The sequence below is a fragment of the Sander vitreus genome, chromosome 22 (genome assembly GCF_031162955.1).
Source record: "Sander vitreus isolate 19-12246 chromosome 22, sanVit1, whole genome shotgun sequence".
Taxonomy (NCBI): domain Eukaryota; kingdom Metazoa; phylum Chordata; class Actinopteri; order Perciformes; family Percidae; genus Sander; species Sander vitreus.
Window position 1 is genome coordinate 17,265,718 of NC_135876.1, and position 27,315 is coordinate 17,293,032.

The 27,315-nt window shown below is 40.1% G+C and overlaps 2 protein-coding genes and 1 long non-coding RNA gene across 3 annotated transcripts in view; 2 read left to right on the top strand and 1 right to left on the bottom strand.

Moving 5' to 3' along the window:
- Positions 1 to 1,686: 1,686 nt before the first annotated feature.
- On the top strand, positions 1,687 to 2,278 carry LOC144536889 (uncharacterized). The gene is made up of 3 exons (XR_013503785.1): positions 1,687 to 1,853; positions 1,944 to 2,008; positions 2,093 to 2,278. It is a non-coding gene; the product is annotated as an uncharacterized LOC144536889 (long non-coding RNA).
- Positions 2,279 to 2,381: 103 nt separating this feature from the next.
- LOC144537191 (leucine-rich repeat-containing protein 14) lies at positions 2,382 to 8,971 on the bottom strand. Its single transcript, XM_078280703.1, has 3 exons — positions 8,380 to 8,971; positions 6,168 to 7,010; positions 2,382 to 3,919 (listed from the first exon to the last, which is right to left on the bottom strand). The coding sequence occupies exons 1-3, from the start codon at positions 8,655 to 8,657 to the stop codon at positions 3,352 to 3,354; spliced, it is 1,689 nt and encodes a 562-aa protein (XP_078136829.1). The 5' UTR covers positions 8,658 to 8,971; the 3' UTR covers positions 2,382 to 3,351.
- A 12,608-nt stretch (positions 8,972 to 21,579) lies between these two features.
- Positions 21,580 to 27,315, top strand: part of malrd1 (MAM and LDL receptor class A domain containing 1) — a 52,956-nt gene continuing 47,220 nt past the window's right edge. The window contains 5 exon segments of the mRNA XM_078281047.1: positions 21,580 to 21,757; positions 22,647 to 22,778; positions 22,908 to 22,996; positions 23,501 to 23,665; positions 27,162 to 27,258. Coding sequence (XP_078137173.1) covers positions 21,580 to 21,757; positions 22,647 to 22,778; positions 22,908 to 22,996; positions 23,501 to 23,665; positions 27,162 to 27,258 — 661 coding nt within the window.

Sequence of the window (27,315 nt, forward strand, 5' to 3'; positions counted from 1 at the left end):
TAACTTAACTAACAAAGAGCTCCAAACCAAAGACCCCGAAAAAAGTCAAGCCAAGGCCTGTTGACAAAGTCCTACCCAAGAAACCTGTCATAGTGGAGAAGTATGAAGAGGTAAGAGCATGTATTGTGTTTATTTTACAGAGACCAAAAGAATGCATAATACTAACCGTGTGCATCTATGTGCATATCTGTGCTTGCCCCTGTAGCCTCCAGAGATAATTTCACCAATAGAGCAACCCAAACCACCTCCTCCCCGTCCAAAGACCACAACACCACTCCCACAACCACCTCCACCCCCCCCCCCATGCCCACCGCCACCCCCCACGCCCACGCCCACCCCCACCCCCACCGCGGGAACCCACCCCTGAGGTGCCAACATTTCTCAAGCAGTTTGCAAATGCAGGCTGGTTTAAAGACCTGTATCCTGATCAAAAGGTAACCTATGCCAAGCATCTTTATCTGCCATTAACCATGCAGTTATATCATGCACAATGGCACAAACGTTCAGATCTTGACAAGTTGTGTTTGTGTGCAGTGCATCCCAAGCACCCTGTCTCCAGAAGACTTCTCCTTGCAGCTGCTGGGCCGCCTAAACAACTGCAGCGCTACGTCTAAGATAGAGATCCTTGCTGCACTGCAGGAACTGCGCAGCCAGGGACTCTTGCAGAATACAGACGAGTTTTACCAAGGCCTCATTGACCTGGTGCCCGGGTTTGTGAGACCTCACATGGTACTGTATATTCAGCATCTAGATTGCTGTAAGTGCATTTTAAGAAGTAGATGTGTAATGTTTTTTTTTTCGGTGTGTGTTTCAGTCACCTGCGCAACGGGTCGTGCTTGTTGAAACGTTGAATCTACTGGTGCGTCTTAGGTCTGCCAGATATGAGCTTGTGAAAAAGCTTCTCACACTTCTGGCTTTTAAAAAACTGGGTCTCCGGTGAGTCCATCAAGGTTAGAATAACAACCAATGACAATTCAGGCATCCTAACGCTTATATTTAAAGCTTTATGCTATATTTAATATTTTTGATGTATGTATGAATGCAAATGACAACTTGTTTCCACTGCCCCCAAGTTGCAAAACATTATTGCAGGTTAAATCTAAGAAACTAATGTTCTGAGTGTAATTAATAACTTTCTAAACTGACTAAAAGTTTTAATTATCTTGTTGTCCTGTCAATAGAGAAACACTGCTGCGCATGCTGACTGCATTAGCTGTAAATGAGGCTGAGCAGTGGTTGTTGCCAGAGCTGGAGAGCTGGGACTCGGAGCTGCAGGACCCGTCGGACATCTGGAAGAGCCTCCATGACAAAGCAGACTCGTGGCTGGAGTTATGGATCTCCAAATACAAAGTAACAAATACATGTTTCATTTAATCTCTCTATCTGTCAATTCTTGTTTTAATTTTAGAAAGAAAAAAAGAAAAAAAGATCTCTCACATTCATTATCACCATCTAGCAGTGAGTATTTCTGAGTATGACAAAAAGGACAGAACAGGTGTTTGAAAGCTGAGAGGCTTTCTCTCTTTGAATCAGCTCTCCTCTTCTGATGGCCTTTACTTTGACCTAAACTCCTCTAAATAAGGAATGCATGAGAGCCTATGGCAGTGTTGTTGACTAGCATGGCCGCTGGTCTCGTGGCAAGTGATTAACTGCTCTCCCTCTCTCTTTCCATGCCACCAGGAACATAATAGGTTACTGTACCTTAGGAGTACAGCAAAGTGGAAGCCGTCAACCTTCAGCATGGTGGATGTGCTGAATTATTTCTGCTGTGTCCAAAAAGAGGAGTACAGAAAGGCCCGATATGTTGCACCTGCTGGTCCCAAAAGGACTGTTCTTTTGCCCCTATATGACTGGTATGTAAAAGTCATACGGTACATATCGTCATTTCCTCTGCGAAAGGTTGTCAACGACAATGTTTTAATGTTCTGTGTTTCTTTCTGTAGTAGTTCTAAACCAATCCTTCGTCTAGGAGAGACTTACAGCATGGCTAGGATATGGCGTCCACCAGGTAAGATTTCACTGTACTTTAGCAACAACTTCTGATTATAGAATTGAACTAGTATATAACATTTAATGCACTCTTTTTATTCAGGTTTAATTCTTCCTCCCCTGAGAAGCCGCCCCTTCCTCATGCACTTTCCCAATTTCATCTCTTTGCCATTATCGCGGGTCACTCTCTGCCCCTTTCACATCTACTCGGACAAGGACTGGGTGAAGGCCTCACCTCGCCGCTACTTCATTCAACAGCAGTCCTACGTAGAGTACTACAGATGATGCCTTTTAGTCTGCATCACTCCCATTAACACCGGAAGAGACATAACAAACAGTTTGAAATATGTTCATTATTTTTGACAATTAAATAACTCTTAAAACTTTTCTTCAAAGATTTGACTGATTTATTTTGTGACTGACAGTATGTAAATGCATTCATGTGGTACGAGGGTGATTTGGTACATGCATTTCCTGTAATGGTGACCACCAATCACCTTTGACTTGATATATACAGTAAGTTGGACAAAAACATTAAAGCACAATCCTTGATAATTTAAAAACAGATATTCAAGAAATACAGTATGACAAATATGTCAATTAGAAAAGCACAAAGACAAAGTACATTACTCAAATAATTGGTATATATTTAAAATAAAATATTTTGCAGTTACATTCATTTCCTGTTTAAGGAACAATTATGCAAATACTTAGCAAACACACACTGTAAAAGGAAACCACTGTTGAACTTGTCAAACTGTAGTTTTGGTTGTTGACGCGTAGTATGCGCATGTAATAAGTGATCAGATACTTTATATGAATGAGTGCCTTGTATAAAAAAAGTACTGCTTCAAACAGAAGGATGGTAATAGTTGTATTCCAACTGTCCTGTTAATCTGATTATCAAGCACAAAGTAATTTTTGGTACAAAACCAGCATATGCAACAATTTAATTTATACATTCAACAAGTGAACTTATTAAAGTAGTATAGCACCATTATATTGAAGCATGGCTTATCACTGTCCTCCCGGAGTAGAGGTTACTGTATGTAATCACCTCCATGTGTCCTTTTGTCTGGCAAACAAATATTAAAAACGTGTGAATGTTCCTTCAGAGGAGGAAACCTTATCTCCCAACAATAAAAAAAACAAACACAATGACTCCCCCCCATCACCCTTAACTACCCTTAAGAGAAATATACATGAGACAGATGGTGATTAAGTAAAGTTAAAAACAACATATAATTGAATACTAGATCATTATTAGGGTGACAATTTCATTGTCAGGTATATGTACATTGCTCTAGTATGTGTTGGCAAGCGAACAAAAAAACAAACATCTTTCCTTCCCCTTCACCACTTCTAGTCCACCAAGTCTTTGTCATAATTGAGCAGGTCGCATGTCAGAAAGAGGTCCGTGCGCCCGCTCTCTATCAGCACCCTGTTGAGCTGGCTGCTGGTAATGTTGATGTCTGTGACTTCATCCAGCGGCCAGTCCAAGAGCTGAGCACTGGTGGGCAGGTCAGGAAGGCCCGGCTGGTAGTCCTCCAGGGGGTTGGGGTACAGTAACTGACGGAGAGAGGGCATTCTCACAGCCATCCTAACCAGGTCCACGAGGCCTGCGATGGAGAGTGGGTTCAGGGCCAAAGCCAAGCTCTTGAGGGCCCTGCAGCCTCCCAGTGTGGGCAGCAAGAGTCCCAGCAGGCCATCAGTAAAGCCGCAGCCACTTAAAGAGAGGTGCTGCAGGCTACTGGAAGCCTGGGAGAGGAGGCGGCGAACAGAGGTCAGGATGTTCTCATCTAGATGGTTCTCGCTTAGATCCAGCTGCTGCAGTGTGGAGGCATGATGGCTGCAGGACAGATAGGCGAGGTCAGCAGGGCTCAGGCTCAAATATGGTAGCTCCAGTATCTCTAGTGGCTGAGGCAGTGAGCTGTAACAAAAGAACATTTAAATATGTATTATTCAATTCAAATATTCATTATAGAGGAGGAATTGTTTGTTTTTTGTTCATTACCTCATTCTAAATAGGACTGTTACTTTGGGCAGATCTGCTTTACATTAAAGATAAAATAGGTCGCCAATGTTTGAAAAGTGCATTTTAGATATGAGTAGTGAGAGATTAGGGCTGCGAGTAATTGTTTTCATTATGGATTCATCTGATGATTATTTTCTCAATAAACTGAAATAAAAAATAAAATAAAAATAAATCATCTATAAAATGTCAGGAAAATGGTGAAAAAAACCCAATGTAGTTTCTTCAAATGTCTTTTTTGTCCCGCAACCATCCTACATATTCAGTGTACTGTCAAATAAAACAAACAAAAGCTGCAAATCCTAAATTTGCAAGGTTAAAAAAAGTTTTGTATTGGCACTTCTAATTAATGTACACCAAATAGCAAAATGACTAATCAACTATTTCAACTACAGTGGGGAGAACAAGTATTTGATACACTGCCGGTTTTGCAGGTTTTCCCACTTACAAAGCATGTAGAAGTCTGTAATTTTTATCATAGGTACTCTTCAACTGTGAGTGACGGAATGTAAAACAAAAATCCAGAAAATCACATTGTATGATTTTTAAGTAATTAAGTTGCATTGTATTGCATGACATAAGTATTTGATACATCAGAAAAGCAGAACTTAATATTTGGTACAGAAACCTTTGTTTGCAATTACAGAGATCATACGTTTCCTGTAGTTCTTGATCAGGTTTGCACACACTGCAGCAGGGCCCACTCCTCCATACAGACCTTCTCCAGATCCTTCAGATTTCAGGGCTGTCGCTGGGCAATATGGACATTCAGCTCCCTCCAAAGATTTTCTATTGGGTTCAGGTCTGGAGACTGGCTAGGCCACTCCACGACCTTGAGATGCTTCTTACGGAGCCACTCCTTAGTTGCCCTGGCTGTGTGTTTCGGGTCGTTGTCATGCTGGAAGACCCAGCCACGACCCATCTTCAATGCTCTTACTGAGGGAAGGAGGTTGTTGGCCAAGATCTCGCGATACATGGCCCCATCCATCCTCCCCTCAATACGGTGCAGTCGTCCTGTCCCCTTTGCAGAAAAGCATCCCCAAAGAATGATGTTTCCACCTCCATGCTTCACGGTTGGGATGGTGTTCTTGGGGTTGTACTCATCCTTCTTCTTCCTCCAAACACAGCGAGTGGAGTTTAGACCAAAAAGCTCTATTTTTGTCTCATCAGACCACATGACCTTCTCCTATTCCTCCTCTGGATCATCCAGATGGTCATTGGCAAACTTCAGACAGGCCTGGACATGCGCTGGCTTGAGCAGGGGGACGTTACGTGTGCTGCAGGATTTTAATCCATGACGGCAGTGTGTTACTAATGGTTTTCTTTGAGACTGTGGTCCCAGCTCTCTTCAGGTCATTGACCAGGTCCTGCCGTGTAGTTCTGGGCTGATCCCTCACCTTCCTCATGATCATTGATGCCCCACGAGGTGAGATCTTGCATGGAGCCCCAGACCGAGGGAGATTGACCTTCATCTTGAACTTCTTCCATTTTCTAATAATTGCGCCAACAGTTGTTGCCTTCTCACCAAGCTGCTTGCCTATTGTCCTGTAGCCCATCCCAGCCTTGTGCAGGTCTACAATTTTATCCCTGATGTCCTTACACAGCTCTCTAGTCTTGGCCATTGTGGAGAGGTTGGAGTCTGTTTGATTGAGTGTGTGGACAGGTGTCTTTTATACAGGTAACAAGTTCAAACAGGTGCAGTTAATACAGGTAATGAGTGGAGAACAGGAGGGCTTCTTAAAGAAAAACTAACAGGTCTGTGAGAGCCGGAATTCTTACTGGTTGGTAGGTGATCAAATACGTATGTCATGCAATAAAATGCAAATTAATTATTTAAAAATCATACAATGTGATTTTCTGGATTTTTGTTTTAGATTCCGTCTCTCACAGTTGAAGTGTACCTATGATAAAAAATTACAGACCTCTACATGCTTTGTAAGTAGGAAAACCTGCAAAACCGGCAGTGTATCAAATACTTCTCCCCACTGTATTTGTTTCAGCTCCATTAGAGATTGATATATTGCCTTTCCATTTCCTAAATCGAAAGTTGGACGAATCTAAAAAGAACTGACTGTTATTTACTAGGCTCCGGGTGTAGGTACAAAGTTACAGGACAGCATGCACGTAATGGAGGATCACGCCATACCTAAGCAGCACACGGAGTTGTCCAGGCAGGCGCAGCGCTGTGAGGCTGAGGCATCGCAGTTCCTGCAGCTGTGTCAGACCCTGAGACAAGTCCCTCAGGGCCTCTTCCTGGCCAGGCTGGTCTCTGCGAAAATCCAAGTTACAGTAGTGCAAGCGAAGAGAGTTCAGTGCTGGGAAGGTGGAGAGCAGAGGCAGCAGCTCAGCCAAGCCAGCCACCCCGAGGCTGCTGTAGCGAACATCAATGCCCAGAAGACCCTGGCGAGGCAGCATGCCTAGCAGAGTCCTGATACTAGATACTGAAATCTCTTCCACGCGTAGGTATCTGCACTGAAGCTTGAGGGGTCCCATTGAACTCAGAGCCCCGCGAACACGCTCCCAAGAGCGAGCATTTACAAAAAGATCAGCTCTTACATGCACCAACACATCACTGTTTACATCTTTTTCTTCAGTCTCATTTATATAACTGCCACCTAAACCGGTCATGGCAAGCTCTCTTTTCCTCTCTATCTCCATCCTCCTCCTGACACCTTTAATCAGCTCCTCTTCGCCCAGAATCCCACATGATCCCATCCTCTCTCTGTCATTTCCCCCCAGCTCCTTATTATCTGTGCTTGTCTCATCATCGCCATTTGTTTCGTTCCCTCTCTTCCGCTGTCCCCTCTCTCTTTTCACATCCGTTTCTCTCTCCAGAGCTGAGAACCTTTTCCTCTCCCGCTGTGCTCCAGCTCTGGCCTGAACAACCATGGTGCAGAGAGCTACAGTCAGAGACCATCCTCCCATGGGGTCTCCCATCCCTCCTTCATCTCCTTGCAGTCCACAGAGGTCCAGTACATGCAGGGCACACCTAGGAAAGAGGAATGGTAAATGTCACTCACAGATGACAGATCATGATCCATTCCAGAGGCGACGTCAGCCGATTTTGCCGGGGCTTCAGCCCAGAATGTTTTGAGTGTAGCCCCGAATGTATTTTGAAAGGTTGACTGACAAATATGAAACCGGACAATAGCCTATGTAAACTCCCGGAATCATAAGTTGCCTTATTTCATTGTGCTTTGGCTTTGCACATACTGAAGGGCTCCAGACTAACTTTTTGCCTTGGTTGCACTGGTGCGCCTAACTTTTTTATTTAGTTCAAAAAAGAAGTAATAAGTTCCTGTGACGTGACGTTTACAGTCTACGGTTCAGACTCAAACACATGGAGCTCTGAAGCAGACCTGTGCGTCGCTTAGTGTCCACTCTCGCTGTAAAAAGCTGTGCAGCTTCAGGTTTATAAAGGACGCGCTCTGCTGTCAACATGCTGCGGCAGATGTGTCGCGTTTGTGCTGCCGTAGTTTCGGGTTTCCACCTCCGATGTAGAGCAGCATACAGCCACTTCCCTAAAGTTTGTCTCATTCAGAGGCCCAAACGGGGCTCTGTGTCTGTCAGATGGTCTGACATCTACCATATCAGCAGAGCAATCACGTAATGCACAGCAGACTATGGTGCAGGTAGATTATTTTCTAAAATATAGTGACTTTATTCTAAAACTTCTAAACTTAAAATATCACAACTCCTCCAACTGTCAGAGAACACAGATGGGATGAGTTATATTTTGAATGTGCATAAATTTTGCTCAAACATCTTAAATATTACAGTCCAGGGGTCTATTCATAAATTAAAATGAATTAATGTATCATTGAGGTGAATAATTGTCATATGCACATTTCACACACTTCCCCAACAAAAGATGCAAAAGCGAAGGGAAGAGTAAATTATAGGCTACATGTGTGCTGACTCAGAATTAGAAAAGTCAATCCAAAGGAGAATAGTTGAAAGCAAAACAGAATGCCTGACAGCCTTACTGCAATATCTTCCATTATGTTTTTATATTTGGATTGTAATCTAAGTTTCCCTTTAAATAAAGATATTTCCAGCATATTGATTCAGAAAAAGGTAGAAATAGGTGCATAAAAAGTGTTTAATGCTCAAAAGTCGCCACACAGATCTGGAAACAAAACCTTGGCCTTTGGGTTGCCAGGCCAGTTATGATTAGGCCAAATGTTGGTGCCATCTAACTTACATCTACAAACTGCAAGCAAGCTGGTCAAGCCAATCGCAGTTTTGCATTGCATTCAGTTTATTTTAATGGATCCGGGCTAAGCTCCGAACCTCCTCAAGTCCTAGAAACGCCACTGATCCAATCACTGTAGCTAGAATAATAAACTAATTATTACCTTTTGTCCGACAGTCCTCTGACAACTGCAAGTAACAGAGCTTGGATGCAGAGTCGATTTGGCCCGGTTTGCCCTTGTTTCCTGCGTCTCCCGACACGCAGTGTGCGTTCAGGCCACCTCTGCACCAGTTCACCAACAGCCAGCGGCCTGCAGCTGGCGAAAGAGGCGTCCAGCAGCGGTCTGTACAGCTCCCTGGGCACCCACCTCAGCCAGCAGGGCGACGAACTGTGGTCACTCACCACCTCCTTGGCACAAAGGCTTACCAATGAAAGCACCATATCAGCACAAAGAAGGGTGAGCTTTTAGCATAAAAATATAGCAGCCGAAATAATGCTGAGTGTAATTTCTTTGCAAGGAAGCTAGCTGAAAATAGCTAATATTAACTTTACGACAGTAATTTGATGCGGTCTTGTAAAGCCCCAAAAAAGAATTTAGAACATCATCTGATCTACTTGGATTATTTACAGTAATAAACTAAGCTGGTGACCTTTCGCTGGTAAAATATTAAACGCGGAAACATCACGTTAGCTAACTCGACAAACTATCACTGAAGAAGCTGCTGCTGGAGCGCGAAGAGTGTTTACATTTTAGACTGACGTATGCCAGTGACGCAGCACGTAAAGGCGAGACGTCATGACTGTAGAAATGTAAGCATAGATTGGATCTATAGATGAACACAATTTAATATGTGCACTTGTTTTTTGGACTCGTTTATTCTTGATTGTGTACAGTTATTTTCCATAAAAGCGTTATTTAGAAATTTTACCACCACCCAGTGCTGTTAAATGAATGTACTCTGTACATTTAGGGGTTTATATCCCTCCAAACGAGACATAGACTATATAAGAAGATAATGCTTGTGACTGATGAAAACATGAGGTTCAACTTTGCTATTAGACATGTTGAGGCAGCGCTGCCATAGCTGGCAAGTTTAGCCCTCAGCCCTTAACCTTCAATAGGTGTTAGTATGGATATACTATGACTATAACAACAGGACCCTGCAGGGACTTCTGTAGCTATATCGCTCTTGGTGAAATAAATATTCAGAGTCTTTACTCAAGTAAAATTAAGAAAATTATAGTTATGTTTTATAATATAATAAAAAAAAATTATCATTTAAGTTAAATGAATACTTCATTTTAATTAAAAGTATTGAATTCAAAATCTCAAGGAAAAGTACAGAAACGTAGAAGTTATCAGCTAAATGTACTTTAAGTATGAAAAGCAAAAGTACTCATAGGGCATTAAGTGAGTGTTATATTATTATTGTAGTATTGGATTCATATTACTGTATTACTATAACTGTTTTATGTTGTAGCTTGTCATTGTATTTAACAGTCTAATGTCACAGTTAAAGTCACAATGTACAAATGTAAATACTCAATTACTCACAGTATTTGAGTAAATATAGGCTACTTAATATCTGCCTTATAAATAAGACTTATTTCATTAATTCAGTATCTCTAGCTATAAACAGCAAAGGAATACAACAGGTTGCTCCATGGCTCCCAGAGGTCAGCTTAGTGCATACTCCCACTCTCCATGCAGGACATTCCACATAACTAAATTAACCAAGACAGGTAAGCATGCAGTACATTCAAGTTCTATCCAGTGTGATATTTCTACTGTGAGTTTACTTATACAATATGAGTGACTGAAGAACAAGCTGAGAAGCCAAACAGATGGTTGCATTACATTGAGAATATGTGCAAAATTAAATTAACAAACAGAAAGTCCCTCACTTGCAAATCCATGCGACAAATGTGCCTTAAATATGACTTGTATCAAAAATATAGTCACGATAAAACACGTGTATTTCAAAGACACCACAAACAGGTCCAATAGACTTGATCAACAGACAGACAGCATGTTACTACTACACAAACAAAATGTGGTTTGTGCTCACTGACTGTATTGTCCTAAAAGAAGCCTACTGGGGATTAATCACTAGGTGGCGCTAAAGGGTCATGCAAGGCAAGCTGTGCACGCCTTACAAAAAAACAAGGCATACATCCATGATACAACCAAGGGGGTAAGCTTCGCTTCAGAGCTCGAATCTCCTATGGCGCCATTTTGATGCTACAAAGCGATCACCCGACGTTGGCATTCCATTGACTGCCATTCATTTTGACGTCACTTTGACAGCGAATAACTTTACATCTGAAGCGTTTAAAGACTCTATTTGTCCATTGTTTATTTCAAAAGAAACACGACATTGTATAAAAGGCTCCATTACCTTGTACCTCACGTTATGGCTCCGTAGTATACATTTTTGTAAAAATAGGCTAACGATTGTGTCATAACCACGCGACTTACTGTCGCATAGTAGAGGAATTACCGTATAGTACAGGAGAAGTTCGCAGGCAGTTTGGACTTACATTAGCTGTTTACGTTTAATTACTAATGTTAACTAGCATTTTAGTTAGCAATAACTAGCCTGTGTCCATGTTATCTCCTTACATATACCTGCGCTCTCCGTCTCTGCAAGATTGGGAATTATTGAGCTTTTTCTTGGCACAGCTACCAGAAGACTTACAACTTTCAGACACGTTGCTCACGTCACATTTACGTCGTTTCTCTCAGTTGGAGGCTGCGCAGTAACGCTCAGCGCTCACCGGAAAAGTACTTCTAAAGGCCTTCACTGGTCTCCGTCCAGAGCAATGGGATCTGTTGGTCCATTCTTATATACAGTCTATGGATACAACCTCCCCTAACAGAGCATTTACATTCCCATTCATCCTTAGGTTTATTCATATGTACACAAAAAAATAACAAGACTTTTGTGAATCATTAGTAATTTGTAATTAGTAATTAGTAGTAATTAGTAAAATACTTATCTTATTTATATATTCTAAGCAGCTATCGGTTCAGATAAAACTGAATATATTTCATCCTTGATCATACCGGACCTTAAAAGTGTTTTTGTTTGGGACTGTTAATACTATAATAAATACTATGTTAGTAAGTGGATTTATATTATGCATGCAACTGTAATTCTTCGGGTTTGGGTTACTGCTCACTCAGGCTTTATATTAATGTCTTAGCTGTAATTGATGCTTTATTTGTGAACCTAATCACTTTTATTTAGAGCCTGAAGGACTAATTTCACAGAGGGCACAGGTAAACACTGCTATTAATGCACACACACACACACACACACACACACACACACACACACACACACACACACACACACACACACACACACACACACACACACACACACACACACACACACACACACACAAATAAACATGCTTTTACTTAATTTATTGCTGCAATCCCTTCAGATGACCTGCAGGGATCTTTGTCCATCTCATTACTTCTGCCTTTGATATAAAGCAGTTAAATACCACTTCCATCGTATAACACCTTATGAAATGTAAGCAGGGGACTTCTGTACTTCTGTTTTCATGATGTCATGGCCTTTGCTGTGTGCCTTGGTTTTACTTCACATAGATACTTCAGTATCTATTGTTGTTGTTTCCCAAAGTCAAAAGATTTAAAGAGGAAGAAAGAAAATTACCAACTATCCAGAATGACATTATGGGCGCCTGGGTAGCTCACCTGGTAGAGCTCCAGAGGCTCAGTCCTCGATGCAGTGGCCGCTGGTTTAGTTCCGACCTGCGGCCCTTTGCTGCATGCCATTCCCCCTCTCTCTCCCCTTTCATGTCTAAGCTATCCTATCCAATAAAGGCCTAAAAAATGGCACACAAAAAAAAAGAAAAAAGAAAAATGTCTATCCTGAAATTTCATGCATTAAATTTGTTAATGTGTGTCACAACAATGAACTGTACTACTTAACAAAAAGTTATCTTTCAAGTAAAATAATAATATGTAAAAATCCAAACTAGTAAAATATCTTTTTGATACATTGAAGGCAAGTACTCCTCTATGCGTATAGTTTACACAGCTAACATTATGCTAAACAGACTATGTTAATGTAAGCTAAACACTTCCAATAAAGGTTGAAGACAGTAGAACTAATAAGTGATTGTTAGCATGCTAATACGCTAAACTGTGATGGTGAACATGGTAAACATTAGCCTATACATATTTTGACATGCATGATGAAGTTAGCATTTAGCAGTAGAAGTAGCCTACAGCCTCACATAGCTGCTAGCTGGCTGTAGACTTTTAAAGTCTTATTTTACAATCTGGCAATCCATAGACTGGCACAAAACTGTGTACATGTATGCACATGTATAAAATATCATACATAGGCCTTTTTTTCTCACATCAGACTTAGGTTAGGACAGAGGTTTAATAACATGAATGGCTCTGTTCTATTTACATGTCCCATGCCATAACAGCATAGCAGTGAGGCTGCATGCACAATACCAGGACAAATGAAAATGAAGCAGCTAAATGGAATTCAGCCTTAATTTTTTATCACTTACACCTGCTGTATTTTTCATACTGTGACATGTCAAAATGTGAAATGCTTACTCTTTCTGAATTCAGTCACACCGCCATTATGTTGGTTCACAGATTTTTTTTATTCATTTAGTTTATTCCCTTCTATCTGAAATCTGTTATGTATGTATACCTTGTTTTTTCACATGCTTAGACTGTTAAATGGGCAGCCTATTAAAGACAAGTTTTTGAGTAGAGTCAGTCTGTCAGAATTAAGTTTGAATTCAGACCAAACCAATTTGTTGTACTCAAATTGAAATAAACACCATATGCTCAACAGACTGGAAAAATTGAAGCCTCGGGCACTTGCACAACAAACCAGGGAAGAGAGAAAACACCTTATTTGTTCTTGTGATGTTTTTACATTGTTACACAACTTTCTTGCTTGTAGTCCAACAAACACCTCCAAGAAATATGTGCATTATTGTGGAGCCTCTTAAAAACCATTCAAACACACTATCCACACACTGATCCATACTAGATCATTCTTGCTGCAGTTATTTAATCCTTAAATAGAAATATTCACACATAGGGATCCAATATCTTCCTGATTCCCCTTTTCTAACCAGTCAGAATCAGAATTATTCATTCCCATTAATACTGATGTTCACTTGACCGATATCCTCTGCTCAGAGATAATTGGGCTGCTGATTAATTCACAGAAAAATTCAATTTCCTAGATGTGTTGTGCAGCCAACGCTCCCATGACATTTTTCCTGTCATATAAATGTCAGTTTAAGTCTGTCTTCTTATACATTCTGCAGTTTCATTTGCATTTTACAAGGATGCTTCATCGCTGAACCATGACCTACCCAGCCCCCTACACTTCCATCATATATATATACCCAGTATAGGACGCATGTTACACACATGCATAAAATGCAATATTTACCTTAGCCTCTCAGCATGACACAATGCACACAAAGCATTCAAAATACAGAATGTCTTATATACAAATATAGTTTATTTTGAGATGTTATAGATGTTTAATTCAGACCATTTGCAGTGCACTAGCTCTCTACTTGCTTTCAATTACTTTGTGCTGTTAGAGCCAAATTTCTCATCTATGTACGTTTTGTTCTCAGGTTTTATCTGTGTGTAATTTTTCACTTCTTGTCTTGGAAAAAAGACATTTTCAGTTTGTCCCAAGAAATAACAATGCTAATGGTTGTGGGGAGCAAGCAATTAATCTTTTTGTTCCCAAACAGAATTATTTGTCCCACTCACTGATTAAATAGTAGGTATGAATACTTTTAAAGAAGTTGTAAATAATGACTGAAAATGGATGCTTGGCCCCTGGTTAGCTCACCCGGTAGAGCGGGCACTCACATATAGAGGTTTATTCCTCGATGCAGTGGCTGCAGGTTCAACTCCGACCTGCGTCCCTTTGCTGCAGGTCATTCCCCTTCTCTCTCCCCTTTCATTTCTAAGTTGTCCTATCCAAATAAAGGCCTAAAATGTCCAAAAAATTCTAAAAACAAAAACAAAACATGGATGATAGATTTCATTATCAGATAGTTACATTTCAAGCTTTCCCCGCTTGGCTGTAACAAAAATGTCAAATTACATAAGACAGAAAATTGTTTATTTGTTTGTTGGAAGCAACTAAAGTTCTCCACTTTATACCTCTTTTACTAAACTAAAAACACATGCAGCAGAGCATATTAAAAAACCTCACTTCTCCCATCTCACGCAGCCAATTAAAAACTGTTACAATAAAAACAGAAAAATGATTGCATTGCAGCTACTCTCTTATACCTGTATACATTTTTTTCTGTATGGTTGCAAAATGAAAGCGTATTTCTCCTTCTAGTGGCTGTTGATATGAGAGTTAGATATTACAGTAAATCACAAGGCAATATAACCCCTTAAACATCTTTTAATGGGCTTCCTGCTTCCAAGTTGCATTGATTTTAAAGAGAAAAGAGGAAACAGAAGACAAATAGGCAAATAGTGCTTGTCTAATGAGAACTGAAATCCCCTACAAAAAAAGTAAATGTAAACATACTTAATTTTTGTTGAAATGGAAAGTTAATTGTTTCTCAATGAAAAATAACGAAAACTAATAATGGAGTAAAAATCTTTATGTGGTTCAATAGGCCTTTAAAACAGAACATGTTTAGGTTTATCAGCCACCCTGATTTTAACCATATTATTTTGGGATGTCTAAACTCTGCTCTGTTTCCTGTATTATATAAAGTCCTCTGCCAGATAACATCAGCTAAGACATGTTGCCATTTTAACCTCATCCAGTCACAAGTGTTGCCATACAATGGTTAATATACGTGTCAAATTTCGGAGTATATCTGACTTTGGAATAAAAAAGAAAATAAGTTATTATCATAGGAACAATGGTTTTCAGTTATTGATACCTCAAAAAGCCTTCTGTACAGTTTTTTTTTCAGTTTCAGTTTACAGTTGTCACTGAAAACGTATTATGTGAAATTAGTAATTTGTCAACATCATGTTTGAACTGTCCATGTGTTTCATCTTAGTAAAGCGTTGCCCTTGAAATGAGCCAGTAAGAAAAGTGATATATTGACTTTGACAAGTTGAAAGCAACTCCTCCTGGTGGGGCACATCAAGGGTATTCAAGAGAGGAAGCACTGTCTCCGCCAGACTCTGTCGGGAACTCCTTGAACCTTTCCCCATGAACTTCACACATAAAGACAACCTTTTGAACTCTCTGGCTGAGTAGAGTGCATCACCCAAATCATCCAAACCAGTGGAGCAAAGACACATCTAATGGTGTTGAGACATTTTGACATATTTTCTCCAAACTGTGTTCTAGGTGAGGAGCATTGCACATGTGCCACACTTTCTCTCTGCTAACAGTGGTAAAGACAGAAGAAGTCTAATACCCAGTTGTAGCAATAACATTCAGTCGATGGTAGGCTACAATTGCAATGCGTTGAATCATGTTATGGTAGTAACAAAACTGACATGTAACTATGATTATATACAATGTATTTTACTACAGAATATGTAAAAATATAAAAAAAAAGAAAAAGAAAAAGAAAAAAAAGAAGTAAAGATATGGATGTGTGGTGCCTGCTTAGAGGTTTGAGGCACTGATCATGGGCTGCCGCACCCCCAGCACAAATCTGGCTGGGGGACCTTTGTGGTGTGTCACCTATCCATCTTTCTTCCTAATTTCCTGTGATCCTTCTATTGTCAAATATCTAAAGCATAAATGCCAGAGGCATAAAATGCTACATTTTGAGAATAAGCTGTGGTTAAGCTTCTCTGAGACCTTATGGAAGGCTGTTTTAAAGTCTTCTGACCTGTCATGCAAATGCTTTGTAAGACAAAGGTAAATTGTTTAAATTGAACAGGAAGGCAGTGAGGTGTAATGTGTGATTAATGTCTTGTTTTTGTTAAAAGTCCTAGACCAGTTGGACCTGGGCAAGTGCAGATTGCACAACATTTAACATTCTTCTTAAGGTGGCTAATTAGCTTTGGATAATTGTGCAAAACAGCATCTAGGCCGAGAAAACAATAACATCTGTTTTGTCATATAGTTGCAATAAAGTTTAAGACATCTTTTCTTTTATGGCAACAAGACTGTTTGAATTAGCTGCATAAAATTACTGCAATTAATTGCAGTAATTTTATGCAGCTAAAGCAAAGGTCTCCATATAGGCCTACATTATGTTAGCAAGGAGAAGCATGTACTTAGAGAACAGGAATGGACCAAGAATTGACCCCTGGGGCACACCAAGACAAGTGGGGTGAAGCCACGCTTGCTGGTAGCTGAAAAAAGTGTGGTTTTAGTGGTATTGCGTAATAATAAATAATAAATTAGAAATTAATATAATTATAAATAAAATAAATGATATAATAAAAAAATCCTTGATTGGTGCTGTTCAATGTATCATTATTCAATAATTTAAGGTTAATGTAGAATAATGTATAGTTCAATGACAAAACACATCCCCTCCACCTGAGTTTATGTTGCTCCCTTCAGGGCACTATAAAATACCCCTAGCAAAGAATAAAATCCTTAAAGGTTATTTTATCCAAAATGCAATTAGTTTGGTCAACAAACGAGTAAATTAAATATGAGAGTGTAGGCTGTACACTATGGATATGAATGCAATGACTGTTGTACAATTGAGACTTTGTTCTGTTAATGTGACGATTTAAGTGTTTATATTTTCCATGGTGGAACCAAAGACAATTTTCCTGCCTTAGCTGGACAATAAAGTTGATTCTATTCTATTCTATTTTTAATAGTTTTTTAAATAGGCTTTGTCTGAGAGGCCTCTAATTGGGGATAGCTTCACCCTCACAACGTCAAGTGCCCTGCGTGTGGGAAAACGCCTATGGAAAACATCAATGTGCATGCTCAAAGCATGCCCCGCTGCAATTTTGATTTTCTGTTTGCCACTGTTGAAGTCGTTAGTTGGCAGTAACTACTGTCACCATGAACGCTGTTCTACATCACAAATTTGAAAGTCTGTCTTTTGAAGAAAAGCTTGAGATGAAACACCTCGGTGCTTACCAGCCACGGGATAGTGTTATAAACCAAACCTAAATAATGGGGAAAACAGCTAACTGCTAGCTTGTCAGCAAAAAGACTCTTTTTCTTCTCGTGTGTGTTATTTGGAAGGTACCTCAAGAACAGACTTTCAGGATCTCCAGCATCTCTCTGAGAGGATAACCAAACATGAAAGCAGCAGAACATCATGGTAAAATTGGACTTGCTTGCAGAGCAAACATAACTAACAGTTACCCAAACTGACAGCGAATGAGCACTAAGTGCATTGAGGAAGTAAGTTATATGCTCAGTCTGATTATCACCTGTGTTAAACTGTGTGGGAAATGTGAAGTAGCACATTATGTCAAATTGTAAAATGGTGTAATTGTCTTTTAACTTGATAGTAGAGCAGAGACATTGCATTAACTTTTTAGAGAGGGGATAGACTACTTTTTGTGGTAGGTTGAAATTTCACTTTGAAATGTGATTAACGTTACTCCAATAACGTTTGTTTAATGAATAATAATAATAATCCCCAAATGTAGCACAAGTAGAATTTATATTTCACAATTACTGTTTTCCATCAGATCGTTTATAGATCTCGAAATTTCCGACCGCACTTGTAGGCAACTTCATTTCATGGAATAAGTAAAGAGATGGAGGGATTGTACTTTGTTTTGTTTTTACCCTCATAGTGTTTTAAAACTTTCTTGTGGCAGATACAGAGGCAGTGATATTTCCTGTTTACTGTACGGGACTCTCGTACTGCCTGATGATTGGCCACCCCAGTGTGATGTCGGTTGCATTAATCCGAAAGTTGAATTGTTCTCAACTTTTTGCCGCAGGACGCTGTGGTTTCTATCAGCTCTCCCCTGTAGCCCACACTGCCGCAGCACAAACACACAACCCCTATTCAAAATTAATGGAAAGACCTGCGTTTACACCGGACCGTCTGACGGCCGACGCAGTCAGGGTGAATGCAGCTTATTGCAGTCCGGCTTTCTGTCTCATTCCTTTTATATAACTCATTTGTCAACACTTTGTTGGCTGCTTTGTGCACAATCTCATGTCACATAGCACTGCAGGATCTTCAGACTCATACTGTCTTGATTAGAGTTGCTGAGTGAAGTGTCTCCTACAGGACTGCTGTTAGGATTAAACCCCAGCTGTTATGATGACTTCACTCAGCAGTGAATCACCGGATTCAGGTTGGAGGAAAATTAGCAGGTGCTGCACATTGCCACAGCTTGTGTACCATTGTGAAAGCAGATTGGCCACATTGAAAATGCAAAGCAAATGTTCTTCACTGTCAATATGTTCTAACAAACTGTTGAAAGGTGCCAGGATAGGAAAAGAGCGATTATGAAAACGAATGATGAAGCAACACAACTTCACTTGGTTTATTTTTCTCACCTAGAGCTACATTTCCTATAAAAATGCAGTCACACAGAATCTTCAACAGCTTTCCTACTGCTGCTGACTGGAAATGCATTTAACTACTATACTATATACAACTATATACTATACTATTTGTATGGTTTTTGCTCGCAGCCAATTACCTGAGCATTCTTCGATTTAATGCATCGTGTGATTGGCCTACTACTGCAGCAGCTCCAACCTGTACAGTCTGTGGTGAAGTCGAGTGCGGTGTATTTGACGGAGATGGCAGTTCTGCGTACCAAAATGCTTCCATTCACATGATTCAATAAAGTAGAAATTAATTCCTCTATTTATATCAGTATAACTTTAAGGGTACTGGTATTGGTACTGGTATCGTAAGATTCCCAGCCCTAGTCTGGGAATGTAAAGTGTGTACTTGAAAATTTTGAGATTTCATTGATTGCTTTTCTTGCCTTTCTGTGTCTGTACAGCAGGGCATAACCTGATTTATTTCAGCTAAACAATGACACCAGGCAGAATTTCTTTGTACATCCTGGTTTTCTATTCAGCACAATCCTACTGTTTGTTTTTTTTTACTTGTGAGATAATGGGGTTTTGCAACTAAAGTTTTCCATTCCAGCTTACTGTGCTACTGTGTGAAGGTAACCTCCCATTTATCATTACTCAGATGAAACATCAACTGGAAGGACAAAAAATTGAGGTCAAAGACAATCAGTGTGGTAACAAACAGGAACAGGATTTAATCACATCTTTGTGTTAATATGTACAAAACTGTGTGAAATAGATAAATGGCTGCACTGGTCTCACCAGCCACCATTTGTCTTATTTTAGTCACCTAAAGTGACCTCTGTTTTTCTCATGAAGGTGAATTGAATCACAAGAGTTCTTAAGAATTCATATGAACTGTAGAAGAAGGAAACGGTCTCAGATTAACGAGGTGAGACGAGCTGGGGAGGGAAGACTTTTTGAAAATATGGCACATATGGTTCCACTTGCAGAAGTGGCCATTAAATGTTGTATTAGTCTGGAATTGCCAGACCTTCCTCCACAGTGATGCAAAGGAAGGTCTGGCGAGTTCACACAGGAGAAAAACATGCTCTGCCTTATTGGCATTTCTTTAAACCAATCACAATCGTCTTGGGCGGCGCTAAGCTCTGGACGGAGTAATGGTGCCTCTGGAAAATAGCCTCGGGAAGGAACTTGTTTTGTTTAAATGTGTATGTTCAAAGGTACGGTTTTGGTTGTGCAACAGAAAACTCAGATTGGACAGATAGTCTAGCTAGCTGTCTGGATTTACCCTGCAGAGATCTGAGGAGCAGTTAACCATAGTCCTTATAAATCGACCGGAGTTTAGAATGCCAACACAAAGAAAGCGGAAGGTGACGGACATCAGGTTGAAATGAGGGACATCCGGCAGAATTTCCGGCGGCACTGGAGCAATCCCGGAAATGAAATATCTTCGATATAGACTAATGTTGTACAGACATTAGCATCAGCATGTTGGCGTTAAAATGCGGGCATTAGCATTTAGCTGCTAGCATGGCTGTAATCTCTTAGTCTCGTTCTTTTCCTCCATCATCTTCACTTCAAAGACTACATTTTACTGAACAGAATATTCAGAATATTCTTTATGTGAAGTTAAAATCTAGTCAGTTAATCAAGCAGTATAAATGTTACAGTAATGGACTGCTTTAATATCCTGCAGCACTGAATAGTATGTAAGACATTTACTTATTTTGTAATGAACTCCCACCTTTATTTACTGCACAATGAAGTCAGCTTTGTACTGCCCTGTTGGCTCAGCTCTTTGCTGGCAGATGTTTATGACTCCCTCTTGTTGATATTGGCTAATTGTGGTTATGATTCACCATTATTAACCACGTTGCTATTCTGTAGTCTCGCCCCTTCCTGTCACATGTTAAAACTGGAATAAGACGATTAGTTTGTCAGTCTTCCTGACTTTCCATCCCATGTATTTTTGCTCACTGGCACTGTCAAAGTGACTGATTGAGGTATTTTAGAAAGAGCAACTCACCAGGACACATTCTGCACTATATGTGGCACTGTCTCAACATGCTGCCAGCTGCACTCAGTGCACTCTCACTACCACTGCCAATAGAGGTCAATACAGATGTGATCTTTTCCTTGTTCCATTGGTCCCTCGTCCCTCCCAAGGTTAATTTCATTTGAACTACACCAGCTCTTGCACTAGCTGGGTGCGTATCTGTTTTAAGGTCCTGTCTTTATTGATTTCTATGAAATGAAATTATGCCTCAGTGTAAAGAGGCACAGAGCCCCGTTGGACACAGTTAATGATCCTCTCATAGCAGTTCATATTACCAACCTCCTCTCTTCTTTCCTTTATTTTATAGGTTCAATCCACCAACTTGTAGTTAGAGCTATTGCATTGTATCTTGTTGAAAACAGTGGGCCATCTGCAAGCTTTTTACAGTTTTCACCTGGGCAGACGGACATAGTTTTCCTATTGAATTATGTGTTATTATTAGCAGTGAATATTTTAAAAGCCCTTTGTGCTCAAGAATAGGAATGTAAATACTTGCAGGCTGTTTAGGTTACAGCTCAAATACACACATATACAGAAACAAACACAGACACCTAGTACCAGATTTTTTGCCATTTAGCTGAAATCACTGCTGTGCATAAGTACAGCCTCACAGAGCTGCTAGCATGAACACACCAACCAGCAAAGTGGCCTTATTGAGTAACAGTCGTAAAAGCCACTTATTACCCTTTACAACATGCTAACAGCTTCCACAATCCGAGCAAACTGTACACAGTGAGGAAAAGCTCTACCTCGACTGAAGTTCGTCCTACCAACAACATGCTTTACTTGGAGGTGAAGAGAATGTGTTGTAATTAAAAGACAACCGATAACCAGGCTGATGACTTTGCCGCTGGGCTCGATGTGGCTGCTGTTGGCATTCTCTCTGGTGTTTACTCCTGTGTCTGTCGGAGCTTGTTCTACTCAGGAGTTTAGCTGCTCCCAGGGCCTATGTGTGCCTGAGGACTGTGTGTGTGACTTCACCGACAACTGTGGAGATGGCAGCGACGAGGGAGACTGTGAGTAAAGCAGGAAAATATACAGTATAATAATGATAAATGATGATAATTTGGCATGGTTTTCAGGGGATTGTCACTGACATGGAGAATTAATTACCTCTCTATAACGAAGGTGTGCAGGGTGGATACAACATATCCGTGATGTACCGTTGTGGCATTTCACTACAAACTGTCAAGCCTATTTTCAGCTGAAATGACAAATGTGTATTTCACACACAAAATAACTGTACCTGATATAAATAAAGTAGCTACAGCCTGTAACTGCACGGGACAAGAAAATTATTATTTTTCAGTCTGCTTTTTATTAACAGCATATCTTCCTTGACAATAAAAATTTTCAGAGGTTTAGTGCCAATTTCCCACTTGCAAAAGCAAACATTGTATCGTTAACCATCATAAAAAGGGAGCATTTTGTAAACAAAAAATAGATATACAGATCTAAATCGAAATAACCGTTTTAACAGTGGCTTGGACACATACGCTACTCTTTATTATTGATGTGTGCACAGTTTTAAACATAGCATCCCCAAATACCATGACAGCCAAAAATGGCAAGTAAATTAAAAACAAGGCTTCTGTGAAGATATTCAGTTCTTGTAACTCTTTGTTGCATCATTGCTGATCCTGCCTGGCATACCTCTGAAAATACAGTATTATCACTAGTTATTTACAGTCCCTCATTGCACATTTGGCCATAAAGTCAAATTAGATTAAAACGAGATGCTTATAATGACAAAACCACTTTGTTTCTGATCTCTGCTGAGTTGATGCATCTTTATTATGTGTAGGACCCACAGCTTAATCCCAATACACAGATTCATGGCAAACTATATTTCAGGGTGGAACACAAAAGAGCAGAAGTGAAACATGTTTTTTGCTGTTGTTGAAGGCTCCAGATATAAGAGGTGTGACTTTGAGAAGGGATTCTGTGACCTGATTCAGAGCTCAGAGACGCTCTCTGGATGGACCAGAACAGCTGAGGTCCCAGGACTTAAACAAGACCAGACCAGGAACACATCAGGTAGGAGTATCTGACATCTGTCATAGGGGGCATACTGTAACATTTTGAATTCACAACCTTAACCTTACTCTATCTGGTTTATTCATATTTTTGTATTCATGCACCCCCACACTTCTCCCTCTCCTTTAGCACATTTCCTGTCCCTTTTACCTGTCAGTGGAAACAGAACCACTGCAGACCTGAACAGTCCCGTCTTCCTGCCCAGTCAGACTTGCCAGGTAACAGAATCCTAGCGCTGGGTACCGAATTCAATACTTTTTAAGGCACTTGCCTCTAAAGTGTCGAGTATCGAAAAATACCAAATTTCAATACCTAAGGAGTAAATCTCGTTAGAGTCATTGAGCCGATAAGCACGCAGCATGCTTCTACCAAGATCTAATAATGTCTGTGATTGGCTGTTTAACGTTACACGTCGTAGCGACACGCAGAAAAAACTCTACGTTACACAGAGACGGACTCACGTACAGTAGTAGGAGCTGAAAAAGAAATATAAATATTTGTGACGTAATGTGTAATGTTGTAATTTCTTTTTGTTTTATAAAATTGGTATCGGCAATCGTTTAGGAACCGGTATCGAACTCACGGTGTTGGTATCGGTACCGTTACCGAATATTTTTGAACGATACACAGCGCTACAAAATCCTCTGTTGGCATGCACTAAAAACCATCAACAACCACATTACAACAATTGGTGATATCTTCCTTGCATTTTCATTTAACAGATGAGTTTCTACTATTATGTTGGGGCAAAACATGGAGATCTTCAGGTGTTGATTCAGTCTCACGCACTGGATCAGAGCACAGAGGTGTGGAAACACTCCACACAACCACAGATAAAAATGTGGCAGCGGGCAGTGATTAAGTTTTCCAGCAATCACAGTTTTCAGGTCTGTAACATTCACAATTTACTATAATAGAGTTTTCTGTTGCTGTTTAATATTGAAAAGTATATAAATACTAAAATGAAAATGTATATCTGACATATATCATGGTATATCTTATCTCAAGTTTTCCAGTCGGTTTTGTCAGGTACCAATCAAGTTATATTATTTTAGGCCAAAAAGACGCAGCTCTTCTTATTTCTTCCTATTTTTTACAGAAGTCTTGAAGGACTGTCCTTGTGTGCTATTTTGTTAAGGAAGCTTTTTTGATTTGATTTTATATTTACAAGGGACAAAATACTTGTATGTGAAGTGAAACCACAGAGAATCATCACAGACAGACTAGTTCCCTTCAGGTCCTCTGAGCTTTTTTATGCATCTTTCAGCTCGTTCCACAACTTTACTACTTGGGTTCACTCTCACTGCTTTCATTAACCTTATTTCCAGCAGCAGGCAGCTGTTTTAGTGAGAGACCATACGCTACCTGCCCAGCACCAAACCGCACACAAGTTAGCAACTAACTGTGGATATTTCCTCAGGAGTTGGTAGAGACCAAAACAGTGATAAAAGACGAGTGAATATTGAACATAAATCAATTAGGTCATCAGAAACAGAACTCTAAATGAATGCTAATGTTGCTCTGTATTTGCTGGATGTGTAAAAAAGCAACTGCTTTCCAACAAGTTCCCCACATCAACTTTAAATGTTGTGGTTAAAGCTTGTGGCCACTGCCGTCATGTGGCATGTTGATTTACAGGTTTAAATCAAAGGATTTTTATCAAGATGTATAGTTTACGTCGTAGAATATTGGCCAATGCTTCAACTTAAATTATACCATATTGTGTTGTTGATTTTTTTTATTGCATGTTAAGAGCCATGTAAGATATAAACTATAAGTTTCCTTGAGACTGATAAAGTCATCACAACAGAAATGAGCTGTACAACAGGAGCAGTTTATGTGCAGAGGGAGGGTACTGACCCAACTGGACCCTTCAGAGGCCATCTGGAGTCCTCTGAAGCCTGCTGTTTGTGTCCTTCCTGCAGTATATCCTCAGACAATGTCAGTGTGTCACCCTTCTCCTCTTCTCTGCCTTCACCATCTGTCACTGACTTCAGCCAGATTTTAAGAGAGGTAAACTCTCTGCTAGCATTTACTTTCCCCTCCATTATTCTGCTTCCTGAGTTAATTGGGTTCTTATTTACTTGGTGGTTTCAGCCGATTTCAATTTCAGTCAGTTCACTTAATGATCTGCACTTTTTCACCTGCTTAAATATCTCCAGGCTTTTGTAGTTGTTCTCCAATTGTGTTGTAGAAAACACTTTTCTTTGCACAGCTTTATTCAAATTTGTGCATATAAAATATGGTACTATGCACATACACATTTGGTCTAAAGCTTGTAGGTTGTATACCTCCACTGCCAACCAGTCAAATTGCAGTTTACATCCATGTCGGTCCACCCTCAGAAATTTATTAAAGGGTATCAAGTGTAGTTTTTGGCAAAACGTGGATGCTTCACGCACATCTTCAACCCGATAGCACAGAAGATCTATACAATCACTACCATTCCAAGATTAGTGTAACCAACTCAGTATCCGACCAAAATGTCTCCCTTCTGTTCCTGAGTTATTGCTTTGCAAAATGGCCGGAAAAGTGTTTTTGCAAAACGTCATGATGTCACAGTGAAGTTGACCTTTTACGTTAAAATCCCTCATCACTTCATCAATGTATCCTATCAGACTTTTGTGTGAAATGTTGTCATATTAGCATATGAATTCTTGAGTTATGGCCAAAAACTTGTTTTGTTAGGTAACAGTGACCTTGCCCTTTGACCACCAAGATGTAACTTGGCACTTGTTTTTGCCAAGTTTGAAGACATTCCCTCCAGGGGTCCCTGAGATATCGCGTTCACAAGAATGGGACAGACGGACTTACCACCTGAAAACTTAGATACAGAGCACATTTAAGTCCCGCCCCCACCGGAGGGGAAAACAACTCTCCGCTCTCCATTAACTTGTATTGTGTGAAGGTGCATCCTCATCAATTCCGTCTGCTAGCAAACAACAGAAAAATGCCTTAAAGCTGCTGTGTGATGGGATGAACTACCAAAAGGGGTAAAGAACCCATACCTAAGTTTTTATAAGCTGCTGAACTGAAAAACTGAGCTTTTATTAAGACACAAGTGGATACAGACATGGTGAATCACCAGGAAGAATGGAAAGACTGTGAGATCCTGACACTAACCTAACATTATGCCCAATGTTATGTTTGCAACGAGCATTTTGTTACCAAGTCAAATGTCAGTTTTAGGCTAACTATATTTCTCTGAGTTAAGCTAACGCATTTTGGCATTATGCAACTTACGTTACAGTGGAATGTGGATCAATCAGAAAGCCATGCAGCATTATGTTTGCATGTGCCTTAGCTTGCTAACACATAGTTAACATGATAATAATCCTTTGACATACTTAAATTTGATGTTTGTAGCTAGCTACAGACACTTTGTTAGTGTTTCAGCCCTAAGTTGCATATTGTGGTGCCCATTGTTTTCCCTTCCGGTGGGTGTGGTTTTCAGAGTATGAGGCAATGTGCTCTGTCTCTATAATGCCTCCAGCCATGGCTTTCGCCAGTGCAGAGGCATACATACCCTAAAAAAATCACATCTATGATGTGATTAAAAAGTTTGTAGTGTTTGCTTCTACTGACAATAACTAAGTGGCTGTGTGGATAAAGGTTCCCAAGATTTTCTGAGAGTGAGGGTACATTGTCTGGATCCGATAAATAAACTTGTTTGGCTGTAAAATCCTAAATTAATAGTTCTATATACACTCATTCCTATCATTCCATAGATGTTATTACTTTTATGGCCTCAAAGTCCAGTTTTAAGTGAACAAAGAAATACCAGCTGACAAGTATGACCAATGAAAATTGTGTATTTGATAGCATTTTCCCATCACCCATGATGACACAATCCCCCATTTGTTTAGATCAGTCATAAATGGTGGGTTATTAGACACCCCTGGTGTAGATAAAGCTGCTCTGTGGACTTGGATCAGTGCAGCTTTGATAATATTAGCACTGTGAAAGTCAGAGAAAATGTGTTGTTTATAGATAACTAGCATTGTGGCTCTGGAGATGGCAATGTCTGTAACTAACAATCTCAACAACTACAGTATAGAGGGATTGTCGTGGAATTTGGTACAGACATTTATGTCCTCCTCAGGATAAATTGTAATTTCCATTTGTCCAATGACAAAATGCCTGCAACACATGACATTAGCTGCTAGCATGGCCAAAGACTGTTAGAGTCTGTCTTCTAGAGCTGTTTAGTCAGTGTTAACATTCATATGTAGACGCAAACATCACATACTACATGCAAATGCACTAATGCACACACATACTGAATGTGCACACAGGCCAGAATACACAAGGACAAGCAGGCTGTGTAGAAAGGTAATAAATGAGGTGACTGAGTGATTTCTTGACTTTCTGTGTGTCAACCAGGTGGTGCTTCGAGGGCAACCTTCAGCTGAAAGCAAAAACTCTGAGGTCCTGGCCATCGATGACCTATCCTTCAGTCCCGGCTGTGTGACTGTGCCTGGTACGGCTACCATTAATAACATCTCACTACACAGACAGGACAAGTTCAGACCTTAAC

Bases quoted from the DNA above. Each gene is read 5' to 3' on its own strand.
- LOC144537191 (XM_078280703.1), bottom strand. From the start codon at position 8,657: ATGGTGCTTTCATTGGTAAGCCTTTGTGCCAAGGAGGTGGTGAGTGAC. The intron at 7,011-8,379 runs GTAATAATTAGT...CCTCTTTCCTAG, and splicing joins AGAGGACTGTCGGACAAAAG to GTGTGCCCTGCATGTACTGG. The intron at 3,920-6,167 runs GTATGGCGTGAT...CTTTTGTTACAG, and splicing joins CAACTCCGTGTGCTGCTTAG to CTCACTGCCTCAGCCACTAG.